We start from the raw sequence: 13953 nt of genomic DNA, 5'->3' as shown, positions 1-13953 counted from the left end.
TCTGAAGCTCTTTCTTCTTGTTCTTCAATCGCCATTTCCATTTTTTCTAACACAGAGCAAAGTGATTTGCCTCTTTCCTGTAGTAATTCTCTCATATTTTTAAGTTCCATTTTTAATTCCCGAAGAGATATCATTACACACTCTTATATTTTATAATCGTTAAAGTCCACCAAAAAAAACCACTTTTACTTTCCTTCTTTCTTCTTTCAATTTTCTAAAGTTCTCAGTTATTCCAGCCCAGGGTCTATACCAAAAACATCAATCAATCCCACAGTCAGTCTTTCCTTGCTTTTTCCTTTATTCTGGTTCTGCTTTCACTTTCTAAGATTCTTACTTTGTTTCAATATTTCTTTAATGTTATATCCACACAAGTTCATTCAGAAACAGAATGCTTTCCGTTTTGTTTGAGCTCAAGTTTTTGTCAAAAGGTGGCACTTTCCATTATACAAAGTTTTCATCTTTTTCTCCTATTTTTTTGTTTAGGGTTTTTCGAACCTCAATATTCCAGCACAGTCCAGTCTCCAATTTATAAACTTTATTATTATTATTATTTGACAATCTTAAGTCCAGCTTTATTTTATGCCTGTTTATTGCCAAAATATTTTAGTCCAATTTAGTTAAATCTTTAGTTCTGGCTTCTTCCTTTCCTGGTTCGAAGCACTGTTTAGCTGTCAAAATCTTTTTTTTTTCCTGTCCCTTTGTAATTTCGCCGCTCACTTTTCTTTTCTTAAAAATTCCATGTTACCTTAATCCTGGGGTACTTTTGTTTAGTTGTATTGCCCAGTTGTCCCGGTTCAGATGTTATCCACCTCTTTCTTCCCTCCTGCACAAATCTTAGTCCAGCTGAGTCTTCCTCTTCGGGGTGGCCATTTGAAACCACCACTGCAGTCATCTTCGGGGGGAAAAAGACCAAGCCCAGAAGGGGAGATGCGGCTCCCCCCAACCTGGCTTGCAGCTTCCCCTTACTCTACCGCCCCTCCAAGGCAGCTTCAGCCCCTAATCATAATGATCGGGGCTCTCCAATAAAAGAGCACGGGCCATAGCCACAGAGAGTCGCGATCTACGGTCCGTCAGCAAGGAGGCTCCAGCTTCTTTTTTCCCAAACATTTTCATTTTCACATCCCCAACAGACATACCTCCAACTCTAACAAGCAGTCCTTGTATAGTAAAACTTCCATATCTTCTTTCCATGGAATTTAGATATAAGAGAGGAAATTTTACTTCACACTTCACTCCCAACAATCAACAAAGTTCGGTGTTTCCAGAGCAGTATGGACAATTGACATAATTAAACATTCCATTCATGCACATGCATCCTCTACTTCCAACATATAGCTCTCTTTTCTCATTTGGCAACTCCTCCTAACTTCATATTCATGCAAAACATTTCCAAGTTCATGTCAAATCATATATTTATCTAAATAAAAAATGAGCAAGAAAATAACTTTGTCACACTCATATATTTCTTAGTGATAATAACAGTCTCTTTCTGATTATCAAGCACAGATGGTGTCTTCATGTAATCATTAAACAAGTCACATAGAGTATCCATAAGCAAATCATATACATACTTTAATATTTCTTCAGTAACATAATCTATATCTGCAGCTTCAATATTTTTTAACACACAGCAGTTATGACTTCCTTTTACTCATTTTTTCTTGGACATTAACATTTTATCATCTGTTTCAATTCCACTTTTCGTATCATTATCATTCCTACACACTATCATGATATACTTTTATCTCAAATCATGTTGCTTTTCTTTTTAATGCTATTTAGATTCCGTTCAGCCCTTTTACAAATGTTCATGTTTTATTTCCATCAACATTGTTCAGCTTTTATCTCCCTCTTTCAAACTTAATGTTCTTTGCTCTTTCTGTCTTATACTTTGCAATAATTTTCTCACTATACACATTATATATTTCCACTGTTATTTTTTGCAGTAATAATTGTCATTTGTATTTTTCTCATTTCCAGCCAGTCACCATTCACATTCATTCTTGGATCTTGCAATCGTTTATTTTCTACATTCTTGTCTCATTAATAATTCATGTCACCCAATAGGATCATTTTTTCTACATTGCATTCATGCAGAATACTGTATATTTTCCTCAAAACTCTTCTCTTGTTCTTCCTTTATTTAATTAATTCGCCACTCATCTCGCCATTTATCACCATTCACTGGGATAACATGCAACTACTACCAATCAATGGAGTCACATCCCAAATGACACTATTCCATATTTCCAGTAATACTTAAGCATAGACATGTATATTCATGCAGTATAGACTTCACTTCCATGTGTATATTTGTCATTCCACAGGAGCAGGTCATCTTTATTTAAATCTATACATTGTTCCTTTCTCTTACAGCCAGACACATTTTTAATTGATTTCATACATTACTTCAGACTCTATGTCATTTATTCTTCTTACATTCCAAGTTGCAATCTTCCATAATCCATGGTCTCAAACAAATGGGTGAACTCTGTCTTTCATCAGGGTTTTAATCAGTAGAGGCTATCATCTACCATTTTTAATAATATCCAGAAGGCACAAATGCTTAATTGCACTTTTGCCATATGCAACTTTCTTTGTCAGCAATAGCACAGCACCAATAAATATGGGCGTATTTAGGGTAGAATGCCCTAAGCAAAAACAAAAGCCAGCATGCAAACTAGCACTGCTAACATACTTTGTCCTTACTCTACCAAGTAGCAATAGCAATAGCGCTTACTTACATATCGCTTCATAGTGCTTTACAGCCCTTTCTAAGCGGTTTAGAGAGTCAGCATATTGCCTCCCCCTCAAAAAAATCTGGGTCCTCATTTTATTGACCTCAGAAGGATGAAGGCCGAGTCAACCTTGAGCTGCTAAGAATCAAACTCCTGGAGTGACCAGTGAGTTAGCTCATAGTACTGCATTCTAACCCCTGTGCCACCACAGCTCTAGGTGGTGGCCATAGGAGGTACATGCAATGTACTGACAATAACTCCTTCCTTTCCCCCTACATAAAAAAATAATAACAGTAAGATACATTGCAATTATTGTTTATTGAAGACAATATCCAATATCTTGTAAGCAAGAGATGAAGCAATTAAAAAAAGCAATAAGCTGCATTACCACAATGCTAAAAAAGCAGTGTGGAGGATTGTGAACTACTGTATTTTCACAACACTTCTCCAAACAGATTCATGAACTTATTTATTTATGAATCAAAATACAGCCAAAAAAAGCTGGTGGGGTGGGGGGGAGAGCATTAAGCCTTTTCCAACTAGATTAGCATACAAGAAATGTAAGTACATGAAAAGGAGACCTCAAAATTTCTATAGCTGTCCACCAGCTATTGTGGAGAGAGAAAAAAGGAGACAAAAGACAACTGGCAGCCATCATACTAGAAAATTTCCTTATATTTTAATGTTAAGTAAGTTGCTGCAATTTATTACTGTATATTCTATTTTATTTACAAAATGCCTAGAAAAATGTGTATTTCTGAAGGTAATGTTTAATTAACACACACCTTACCATTTCTATCTTAGTCACTTCTAGGATAGCTTATTATTAACTGAATCTGTGCATTTGCAATCCAAAAGGATATATTGCAGATCTTTCCATTTAATATAGGGAAGGTATGACCTTTCCTGTGAGTACCTCCAAGTTTAGAATTGTCTTCTCTAAATTAATCTTAGTTCTCTTTTATTGAGTTTTTGTCTGAGGAGTGTTATGCAATGGAGTTGCTACTAATAAAATAGTTGCTACTATTTTATCCAGTTTTATTACTCTTAATGATTGTGTAATTTTGTTTTCTTGATTATTATAATTATACCGTACATTCTACAAATAAGATAACAAACTATAACTTGACAGAACTCATCAAAATAGGAGAGAACTTGTGGATTTTTGGAAAGATTGCTCACATAATTTCCTGACTCAGGCATGGAAGTAAACATACTTTTATTAAGGAGGCTGTTACAAATTACATTATGAATATCATAAATAATTGGAATATGCTAGCACAGCGTTTATTTACAATCTTCCAAAACACAGTTTGAGAGTTCACTTGCATGCTGCCAAAAATGTGTATGAACAATATAAATAATTGGATTTGAAACATATTTCCATGGTTACTTTCTTCAATTTCTACAACATAAACACAACCATGGAATCTTGTAACTGATATTTCAAAAAAAAAATTAGATTAGACTGTTTTTCAGGGAAACTCCTACTGTTGGCAGGTATCTGGAAAATATTAGCTATGCCAATTTTTCTGAATCTTATTTACTATACGTATACCATATTTTTTTTCTAAATAGCTCAAGGGAGCACACCTTGGCCCATCTTTTATCTGATCTTTGGACATTAACCTATGAAGTAGGTTTGGCTGGAAAGTCATTGGGTCTTTCCAGTACCAGTCTAATCATTATGGTACATAGGCTCTCAAGATTATCAGAATAATTATACAAAAGGAAGTGGAAGTATATACAGATATTTTGCCAGGATACCAATAAATAAGTTATTGATTTTGAGAAGTAAGATCCTGCCAAGAAATTTGGTTTTGAGCATTTGATTAACTAAACAGCTCTAAAACATTGTTTTTTGTTTTTGTTTTCAAATTCTTACCAACCTTAAAAGTCAATTAGTTATTTGACAATATTATTTATTTATTTATAGGTGGTCCTGAACTTACAACTATAATTGGAACTGGAAATACAGTTGTAAGTAGTTAATTTGAGGCATCTACATGAACAGAAGTAATTTTCTGGCTTTTTTTTGCACTGGTCATTAACTGAATGCCATGGTCGTTAAGTGAACATTGCAATTATTAAATAAACACTCATCACTAAGTAAAACCAATCAAATGAATGGGTGGGGTTTTTTGCCAGAAAATGACCCAAAACACCACAAATCATGGTTAAGTGACTGTAGAACACCGCAACTGGCTGCAAATTGGACCTGCATGAAACTAGCATTTAACATTTAAAACTAGCATGAAGACTTTGAACATTAGTGCAAAGATCTATGTAATCTGTAATCAATACATTCCCACGAGATGTTCCTTGCTAATTTAGATTACCTCAAAAAGAAACTACTGTAAAGAAATTCTTAGATAATATGTCTATTAGTGGCTACTATTTTAATGACTGTGTACTTCCTCCAGACACAGGAGGTAGATATGGAGTCTATATATACCAGGTGTGTGGGAGCAACAATGGGAGAGGAGAGTTGCTTTGATCAGTTGTTATGGGCTTTCTCGACTTATCTGATGGACCACCCCACAAGATGAAATGTTGACTACGCCTGATCCAGCAAGACTATTTTCAAGAAAGAAACAAAGAATGAGATAGCAGAGACTGATTCTGAGGAAATACATAAAATATTGCCATCATTAAGGTTTAAAAAGTCTCTCACATCATATTAAAAATTAAAATTATCTAGTGCTAATTAAGTAAGTGCCGACTCTAACATAAAAAGCTGTATTTTAATTTGCATCAGCTTATCATAGCAACTAGCCTTATATACTGCCCATAGTGCTTTACAACACTCTCTGGGCCAGCGGTCGCCAACCAGTGGGCGTGAGAAAATTTTGGTGGGCCGCAGAGAAATCTCACCACCACAGCACCCCCACAAAGCAATTAATCCAGGCTGTGCAGAAACACAAGGCTGCGCCACCCACATGGCCCGCGGGAACCCTCCCCGCCCACTCACTCCTTACCTGGTAAACTTGCCTGCTAAATTGCTATTTTTCCTTTTTCCGACCATCATCTGTTCTACTGTGCTGGGAGATTTAGATTAGCTAGGAAGAAGGAAATGGTTGGATTTCTTCCTTTCTAGCTAGTCTTTAGATCTTCGGCTCAGTTTTTAAGCACAGCCGAACCTCCCTTAGGACTGAAGGTTCTATGATTCAGTGCAGACTCACGGCAAGCAAATTTGAGAGACTGAGCAAGCCGATGGCAGATAGATCACTGAATGATTCTGTGAGCAACTCAATCTGTCTGCCTGCTTTGCCTGATTTTGGGTAAAAGTTGCTCTTTTTTAATATTTAATATTTATATACATGGTGGTCTTGTGAGTTAATTTTGTGAGTTTGCTTGTGAGCAAATTTTATGTGACAGACTGAGCTAGCCAATGGCAGATAGGTAGATTCTGAATGAATCTGTGATTCTGTGAGCAACTCAATCTGCCTGCCTGCCTTGCCTGAGTTTGGGTAAAAGTTGCTTATTTTATTAAAAAAATTCAATATTTATATATTTATAGTATGTAAATATTATAAATATTATAAAGCCATGCCCAGCCAGTCACATGACCACCAAGCCACACCCACAAATTAGGCCACACCCACAGAACCAATTAATGGTCCCTGGGATCTAAAATTATGAGTTTGGTGGTCCCCAAGGTCCAAAAGTTGGCGACCCCTGCTCTGGGCAGTCCACAATATCAGCATTTTTTGCACATTGTCCCCAACAATCTGGATCCTCATTCTACCAACCTCAGAAAGATGGAAGGCTGAGTCAACCTTGAGCCCCTTCAGAATTGAACTTCAGACTCTGGATAGACTTAGCCTGCAATACTGCACTCTTAACTATTGCACCACCAGGGCTCCTGCTTAAACAAAACAATAAACTGTAATTTATATAATTTAAAATAAAATATTAGCTTAAATATTGTGAAATAAACTAGAATTCATTTGATATTATTTTATTTGTTAGTGTTGTGGCCCAACAATGGCCAGCGGAGCTAGCAGCAGATTCGGACAGTGAGGAAGCTGGGGAGGAACATGTCCAGTCCTGGAGTCTGGGGAAGGCTCTGACGAGGGCTCTGTGGGGCCAGGGCCGTCTGACAGTTATCAACTGCCTTCGGAGTTGGACATCAGTGAGGCAGAAGAATAGCTAATTCCCAGTGTGCATGCACAGAGTGCCAGAAGAAGGAACAGCTGGAACAAGGGCTGACTTGGAGTAAAGCACAGGTGGACGGTGGTTCTTCCAGAAGAACCTGTCATTTTTGAACAGCTGAGGAACAGCCAGGGCTGACCCTCCAGGCTAAAGTGGCCAAGGTTGATAGAGTATAAAAGAGAAGTGAAAGGGGAGTGGGGCTTTGCAGGAGACAATTAGTTCATTCTGGCAAGCTTGCCAAGTATTGCGGCATCTAAAAGATATTGGCCTGGCCACTCTCCAAGCCTGATAAAGGTCTGTAATTGAGAATTATTTTGAAAGACTGTTGTCCAGGACTTCGATGGAGAGGAAACTCATTCTAAATTAAATAAAAGAGGTTTATCGGGACAAAGACTCAGCTTTGTGCTGCTGGGGAAGCCTAGGTCAGAACAGTTAGTTACCAATTCTCTTTGCCATCACTGCTAATATGCCAGTCTTAAAAATGAAATCTGTGAATAAGTCAGTATCAAGAAGGAAACCAATCCAACAGAGAAGCTAGTAAATAATACAAAAGGCTCTACTAATAATATAATGTGCACCCACACACACTATTTTTAATGACATATAGTCCTTGACTTACGATTGGTTGCTTAGCAATTGTTCAAAGTTCCAGTGGACTCCCCCCAAGAAATACTAACAACCTGGTTTCAAAGCTCTGATGGCTACCACCACCTCCGTTGGTCATATGATCACATTTTGGGTATTAAGCAGCCAGCTCACATTTACAGACATCTGATGCATCTTTCAGTTATTACTACTATTTACTATGGTTTTGCTGGAAATCAGCATTTACTTCTGGTTTTTGGCAAAAACACCCCATAGCAAACAATGGATTCACTTTTCATCACTGCTTCCTAATTTTTATATTCAAGTGTAAAAAAAAAATAAAGTAAAAAAAGAGTTTATTGCTTGTCTGATTTTGAATTCTCTTATGTAATTTCACTCAGCGTGTAGCAATTACCAATTAATAATAAATGTTGGGATGAAACAGAATACTAACCATAATGATTAGTAACCAATTTAGAAAATCTACAAAATTATTTATCTCAATAATAGAGCCTCCTTAATGTAATGCATTTAATCAGCTTTAATGTCAATGTATTAGGTCACTGCTTTGCTGATAGACCTTTAATCTAGAATTAATAAAAAGGTTCTGTGAAGAACTATACTGCCATTTGTTCCAGAGAGATTTTAAAACAAAATTACTTTACTTTTTAATATTGCTCCCTGCTCAGTTAGCAAAAAGGAATTTTGAAGACCTTTTTTACTTATTTATGCTTTTACTTCACTTTCTTTTAATTTCAGAAATCTGTCATGGCAACTGTTCAGTAGCAAGTGATAACTAGTTAGCTTAGTAGGTGATAAAATAAATGAAACATATTTTCAATAAGGTTAAACAGTTGTGCTCAATACAATCAAAAAATTATTCTTCCTGATGGAAAAAGAAACTTAATGATGCTTAAAGAAACATCATCATGGCAAAAGGTATACTTTAATACAATCTCACATTCTGCTGCTTTCTTCACTGCTTTTGATCATTACTATATTAAGTCATTACAGCTTCTTTCTGACAGAAATGTGCAGCGCTTCAGATTCAAAAGAAAAAATTCAGAACTCATGGAGACACACATATAGCACCTACACATCTTTTCGAGGAGGCAGAATGCAAAAGAAGCTTTGTGTTCCTTGGAAAACACAAAGTTGTTTACAGTTGTGCCTCCATGCACTCTGTGCACACAGTTGTGCCTCCAGGCAGGCACTTGACAGCATCAAACAACCCTAGTTCCAGACCTAAACAAGGGACAGAAGAATTTTGGTTCACTTTAACTGAACCAGTAAGAATTCCTGGCTTATGAACTGGCTACAATCTTCACTGATTTCACCTGCTGCATTGGGCTGGACTACCTTCCAATTAGGAACTGATGACAGTTTGAAGCAGTTGATACACTGCAACCACTTCCCATTCAAAGATTTTGGAGAGCTCCAGGGAACTGCATGAGATGAGTGGAAAAAAAAAACATAGCCTTTGCAACTCTGTTATCAAAACCTAAGCAAAGTAAAGAACCCCTCTTTCTTAGACAATGGCAACCAGTCATTTAAGCAAAAACTGAGTAGACAATTGAAAGTGGCTGATAGTAGTGGTAACTATGAGATTCATCGAAGATAATTTGATGTATAACTTGATCTATAATTGTTATTGTAGAAATCAGTGAACACAGTAACGCTATCATATTGTATCAGAGAAATATACTTTAGAAACATTTAAGTTATTACTTAATTACTCTGAAAATATATCTTTGAAGTAAAGAAACATAATAAACATGTAAGGTTTACTGCAGTGATAGTTGATACAACAACAATAATAATGGAAGTTGTAAGCACAAAATAAAGACCATTTCCATAGATGAAAACCCTTTAAGGCAGTTCACACAAGGAAATCAAAATTATGAATACTAACGCTACCTTTATTATAAGGATCTTACAATTCTGAAAGCCCTTCCCTCCTCTCCTGCCTTTACATCCCAGAGGACTAGGGAGGGTTAACCCTCAGATTACATTTCTGGTTTGGACTGAGATTTCATTTATCAGACCCTGACTGCATATTTTCCTCCTGTTTCTCAAGGTTATCCTCAAAGTCCAAAACAAGAAAAGATCAACAGACAACATGGTGATATTCACATGAAACAGGGAAGTGCTCAGTATTCTATGAAAGGCAATGTTTTAAACTTCTTAGAGGAGTGGACAATTTCTGGCTTTTCTCCTAGGCCATTTTTAAAGCTTAAATATTCTTTGAATTAAAATGTTTGTTAGCTTTTTGTTTCTACTCAAGCAATAACAGGCTGTAACCATGAATTAAAAAGTTACTTAAAATAATTCAGTGTTATCTAAAAGACTACAACAAAGCATAACATTATTATGCCTCAAAATACTAAAAGAAATCTAGGTAAGTGTCATGAAAATAAAATACTTTGTGCCTACAGAATGAAAACATGTAACCAAGAATTTAAAATCTTGTAAGACCTCTCACTAAGTATGAGAATTTGAATATAGTTATGTTTATGGGCTTTTAATACCAGAATGCTGATAATATCTTATATGTTGAATATAAGATATTAACTTTTGATATTAACATTTGTGGGTGAACCAACAACAGAAGATTTTAAGAAGAAACTGGACAACCATTTGTACAAGTCTCTTGCTCTAGCAGGGCTAGAAGACCTCTGAAGTTTCTTCCAACTTTGTTATTTTGTTAAATTCTGAAGTATAAAAAAAACCTCTTTCGTGTGCTAATATTAACATAAAGCTCAACTAGTTGGGAACCAAACAGAACATGAAATGGTTTTTTTTAAAGAAAACTATGAATTAAATAGCATCAGTACATTTTTTTTGTTTATTGGCTATATTAATTAAAGCATGCTTCAGCAGTCAACATTGCTGCTATAAATTAGTGTGGCTCCTAATTCTAAGTTTAATAATAAGCAAACTCTTAGCTCTGAGTCAAATCCTTCAGTTTGGTATAATTCAAATGCTCTCCCACATTATTGGCTCATCTCCAGTTCTTGATTCTCTGTAATGTGGGTTCTCTGGGTGAATGTAAGTGGGTCTGGGAGGGGGAGTTTTATAGCTTAAAAACCCTTGGGATAATTTTTTCCTAGTTTGTATTACTGAATTGGATTTTTCAGCATAGAAGCAAATACTAGACATACAAGAAATGTAATATTGGCAAATATCCCTTTTTCTCTTCAAGAATGTCACTAACCTTGAGGTGGTAGAAAAGTACATCAACATAAAATTTGCTGTCTCTACTGGCAAACCCTCTGGTAGCAAATATGGGTAGCTCACAGTTGCTATCCTATATCAATGGATTTTGTCAAAATAGAAGTCAAACAATGCAGTCTGTATCTTGTCATATGAACAAAGCTAGCAAATGATACTTTACCCATTTAGATTTACAGGGCTGGATAAAGAGAGGATTTGGTGGATTCACTGGTTTCTCTCCCCTTTCACTATGGGTCACCAGCCACTAATACCTCTTAAGGGACTTGAGGTTGGAGCCAATAAAGAATATTCGCCATCTTTCAAACACAATTCTGTTTGTGCACAAGCATTTTGCACAGTACTGTTGAAAACAAACTCCAAAATCAAAAATCCTTTGGGCACAAGTTTAAGCCTTCTTTGGGTTCAACACTACTCCAGAGGACTACTAAATCCACATTCAAATGTAGCCTAAAACAACCTGCATAAAGGGTTACAAAGACTGGTACCATGCAGCTACCATTGCCACATCACTGGTGGTCAAATGCTGTTCAAATTAATCCAGGTGTCCCAGATGGGGTTCAACTCTGAGACCCGTGGGAATTTGGGGAGAGCTTTGTTTGGGAGAAAAAATTCAGATGGTGGAGGGCACGGCCATGCTCATACCAGATTAAAATAGCCAATAGGTGTCAGAGTGATCCCTGGCTGCACCAACTAATAGAATGGTCAATGAAGTACATCAGATTGGATTCAAGGCAAAAGTTGCCAAGATACAGAGGAAAATACAACTTTTACAATGTGCAACGAAGGACTAGGGATCAGATGAAGTCATCACCCCAGATTTATTTCAGTTATTGTTTGACACAAGAAAACTCAAAATGTAGAACCATCCAAACTTTTTCGGAAATCAAATCGATTAACTGTGACCTATCTTTTCAAGGCCAAAGCAATTAGAATAACTATCAAGCAGGCAAAGAGAGGTGTCCACAGCCTCACAAACACTAATGAAAAGCTACCTTAATAGTCCTTAAAGTCACAGCTGCCTACGACAGCATAAGTTTTTTTCACCAAAACAATACAGGGCTGCCAACTTAAGGCCACAAGGGTTTAATTTAAGTGTTGGGCAGGGGAGCAAGGAAGGATAGGACAAGTGTCCCTTACAGGTTGCATGTACAGTTAATTAATAAATAAAGCACTTAAAGGCACTTTTGATGGTTTGGAATGCTTATAAGGGAGAAGGGGAGAGAAAGCTTTCTGCGAGTTTTTTTTTTTAAATTTACGTTGCTATTACCGTATTATGTCTTTACATTTTCTTTTTAGGGTGGGATTTGTGGGCTTGTCAAAACAAAGTGGCCTATCAGAAAAGCCAGCAATTGCCCGCTCCTCTAAAGAAGAGTCTAATAATAACATTTCAACAGAATCTCCCGGCCAAAGGGAGAGAGGGAGGGGGGGCAAGGCTGCCCCCTCCATTCTGCCCAACCTGCTCTGAAGTACGGCTAAGCAACTTTTCTACCCGCGCGCACACACAGCAAAGCGACTGCAGCACCCTGTAAACACTCCTGCGACGCAACCGTCCCAACTAAACGGCGTTGCCCGGGTTTACTTAGGCCACCCCAACGCGCGCCTTCCCCGCCCCCTCCGCCGCAAGGAGAAACAAATGCACTCCGGTGTTGCAAAAGGCAGCCAACTTTCCGCTGTTTTAACTTCTCGTCCTCCGCCTGAGAGCGATACAAAGCGAGAAAGGGGCGGGAGGGAGACGCAGCCCCTCGTCAAAGGTTCCATCCCTAAGGCTTCCCTTCCCCCAGCATCCCCCCCCAACGGCTCGCCCCTCAAGCCCACGCCTCTTCCCTGCTGGAGCAGGCAGCTGTCCTCGCCCGCCTCCGCTCCCTTAGTCCAGCTCCCACTCACCCGCCGAGCCCAGGAACAGCCATAGCAGCCACATTGCCGCCAGCGCAACAGCCGCTCTGCAAACTTTGGGGGGGCTCTCCCGAAAGCCTCCGCCTCTCGGCCCAGGCCCAGACTGCTGTGGTGGTGGTGGGAAGAGGAGGAGACGGAGGAGGGTCAGGGGGAGGCTCCCTTCCAGCCAGCCGGACCCTCACGCCCAGCCTGCCGCCTGCCTTCTCGTTCGCTCCCTCGCGTGCACCCTCCCGAGCGCTTCTTGCCAAACCAAATGGCCACTGCGACGTCCCGGAGCCCTGGCTGGTCCCGCCTTGCCCGAGGGTAGGAGTCATTGTGACGGCTCCCGCCTCCTCCTCGGAGCCCCTTTGCTCCGAGTGGAAAGTAGGTCCAGTGGAGCGCAGCCGGTTAACTGCAGCAGCCTCTTAAGTGCTTCAATCCCCATTAAAACATCCCAGACAGATTGGCGAACAGTTGGCTCCGCCGTCAAACTAATCTTACTTTTCTAACGCTCAAAGGGCTCTGCTTCCTGTGACTTCATGGAATACATGGACATCTGCCTTAATCGTTTTAGCCAGCTATTTTAATTATTTTTTCCTTGTTGAGAGATTTCTAGCTGTTCTGGTGTAGTTTTTGTTTTCTGGGCCATTTAATGCCCTTTGGATTGTTGAGAGAGGCTGTTAAATAAAATAAAATAGTAAAAATCATGGAGATTCAGCAAATCCTGGCCCAACAAATTTTCAGGAGATTGGCACTTCATCCCACTCTGTGATGGCCCCCTGGAAGAAGCCTAAGAAGGAGAAAAGTGAATCTAGGCAAGAGTAAATTCAGTGCTATGAGACCTCAGACACAGATCTGACCCAAACATTGAAGGATAGTTAAGCCAACTTTTTTGAAGCTCTCGCATCAAACCAGCAAATCAACTGCAATGCCATGTAAACACTACTTTCTATTTTGCATTGGTCTAGCTGCACTTTGTATATTTTGTCCAGTGGTTTATTTGATCAAGATTAAAATAAGACTTCCTCTTTTTTTGCAATCTTCTGGCAATCCTTTATGGACTTATTACTGACACTAGGATTAAAAATGTGATGTTTTACTAATTTGCATATAGATAAGGAATGGAATATGTGATGAAGAGGTATCTTTATAACTGTATAGGGGTGAAATGTTTATGTATAGTTGTGCTAAAGGTTCAGAGTCACTATATATATTTTATTTTACTTTATTCTTTTTCCTGCACTTTTTATTATTTCTTCACATAATGTTCTCTTTCTCTAAATTTAGTTTTGTTTTAATTTTTATTAAGAATGTTAATTATAACTGTATTTTTTAAAAACACAACATTTTAGTCCGGTTCTGAGTATTG

General features: G+C 38.2%; 1 protein-coding gene across 2 annotated transcripts in view; it reads right to left on the bottom strand.

Annotated features, from left to right (window-relative positions):
• LDLRAD3 (low density lipoprotein receptor class A domain containing 3) overlaps nucleotides 1-13049 on the bottom strand; it is a 185819-nt gene extending 172770 nt beyond the window's left edge. For both annotated transcript variants that reach the window (XM_026664683.2, XM_087951250.1), the window contains exon 1: nucleotides 12597-13049. In XM_026664683.2, coding sequence (XP_026520468.1) covers nucleotides 12597-12630 — 34 coding nt within the window. In that variant the 5' untranslated portion in view covers nucleotides 12631-13049. The remainder of the gene's footprint in view (nucleotides 1-12596) is intronic.
• Between the last annotated feature and the right edge of the window lie 904 nt (nucleotides 13050-13953).

This window comes from Notechis scutatus, chromosome 1, assembly GCF_049901735.1.
Source record: "Notechis scutatus isolate UNSWTSFEM ecotype Mainland chromosome 1, rNotScu1.2, whole genome shotgun sequence".
NCBI classification, from domain to species: Eukaryota; Metazoa; Chordata; class Lepidosauria; order Squamata; family Elapidae; genus Notechis; species Notechis scutatus.
The sequence above is the reverse complement of the archived record's forward strand: the minus strand, read 5'-3'. Positions and strand labels throughout refer to the sequence as shown.